Source organism: Pundamilia nyererei, unplaced genomic scaffold, assembly GCF_000239375.1.
Source record: "Pundamilia nyererei isolate P.nyererei 1_Seehausen unplaced genomic scaffold, PunNye1.0 scaffold00377, whole genome shotgun sequence".
NCBI lineage: Eukaryota > Metazoa > Chordata > Actinopteri > Cichliformes > Cichlidae > Pundamilia > Pundamilia nyererei.
Window position 1 is genome coordinate 165,458 of NW_005187778.1, and position 1,560 is coordinate 167,017.

At 43.3% G+C, this 1,560-nt stretch overlaps 1 protein-coding gene across 1 annotated transcript in view; it reads right to left on the minus strand.

The window, feature by feature from the left end:
• The window catches only part of rce1a (Ras converting CAAX endopeptidase 1a), a 12,503-nt gene that overhangs the window by 3,946 nt on the left and 6,997 nt on the right, over positions 1-1,560 (minus strand). The window contains exons 4-5 of the mRNA XM_005752752.2: positions 713-808; positions 564-626 (exon numbers count right to left, since the gene is read on the minus strand). Coding sequence (XP_005752809.1) covers positions 564-626; positions 713-808 — 159 coding nt within the window. The remainder of the gene's footprint in view (positions 1-563; positions 627-712; positions 809-1,560) is intronic.

A 1,560-nucleotide genomic window follows, 5' to 3' on the forward strand; every position in this document is an offset into this window, starting at 1 on the left:
TAAACTTCGTTTCACTTCTCAAATATCACTGTGTTCGTCTGCTATATGATATATTTAAATGAAACTGCTGATCCAAACAACCAATCATTTATGAAGGAAAATCATGAAAAGGGTGCTCAAACTTGCATATCACCATATATGGCAAATCAAACTTGTCCATATTCAGTAAACCTTCAATTATTTTGTAACTGTAAAAACCCCTCTGTGTGGTCCACAACAGGAAAAAACATCAGTGCACTTCAACGTTGAAAGCTATGCACAAATGATCTTAAATCCTCTTTCACATACAGCAGATATATTTTTCCCAGTAACGCACATCTGTTGGCTCATACGATGGCTGACCTGTGCATTTTATTTTAAAATGACGTACTGGTAAGTTTCTTTCATTTAGTTTATCTCAGGTTAATTACCGCTTCAGGACTGATGACAGACAACATTTCTGTAAACGCTCTTAAGCCCAGGCTTGGACTGCCCGGCTCAGAAAACCCAAACTTAATCATACCACCCAGCGCCGGGCCGACGGGACGCTCCAAGAACAAGAATAGTGAAGGAAAGCCTCTTACCTGTTCTGATGAAGATGAAGGCTGTGTAGGCTCCAAACACTGCCGTGTAGGAAAACTGAAACACTGGTGCAAAACAGAAGAACAGAAGTGCATCTTCCTGCTATCCTGTGATGAAGTCACAATAAACGCAGTGAAAAAGATGTTCTCACCTGCAGAGAGGAAAATACCCAACAGAGTGCCCTGTCTGAACCTCAGCAACTCAATCACATGGTGGAAGTGAGCTGGAAGAGAGGACAGAGCAGGCACTCAGACATGCAGCAACTTCAACACAGACATTATTGGAACACACTCTGCATTATTTATTATACACACTGCTACTTCCAATCAACACAAAAGTTAGGGGGAAAAAACTTTCCAAAAGCACTCAAAGTCGTGGCTTCTTTGTTTGACTTGTGCTCTTACAGCAGCGATATTGTCTGAGTGGCGACAGCATCGTTCAGAAGAAAACTGCAGGGCTTCCTGCGCTGTAATGGTGGGTATAAAGGCTGTCCTGTAAACAGGGTAGCGACAGAGCTCAGATTTTGCCTGTAAGTCAGGAGAAGATGAACCAGGCAGTGATCAGACTACAGCAGATGGAGGACAGAGGTGCTTTTGTCCCTGGTAGGACAGTTCATGTGCTGGCTGAATTCTCGTGTCTGACTCTGTTAAAGTCATGAAGAACAATGAGCAGGGAGTCCGGGTGTTGTCCTCAGTGTTCGGTAGATGATGCTTTGCTAACACAGGCCTAACAAGGTGAACTCCTGTGGAGTATGAAATGATTTAAACTCCGTGATAATGGTCTCTAGGTGAGGGACTGCATCTTTCTTTCCCAACACTGCGCCATCTAAACACCAACCTTTGTTTATATACAAACAGATTTCGCCTCCTCTTTCAGAAAGCTCCGTATAACGGTCCACAAGCAGCCGGGGATGTAGTCACCTATCTAGCTTTTAGTGAAGCACAAAGTTGCAAATCTGGAAAAGTTGATTTTAAGCCTTTGAGTAGCTGCAGTTCATCC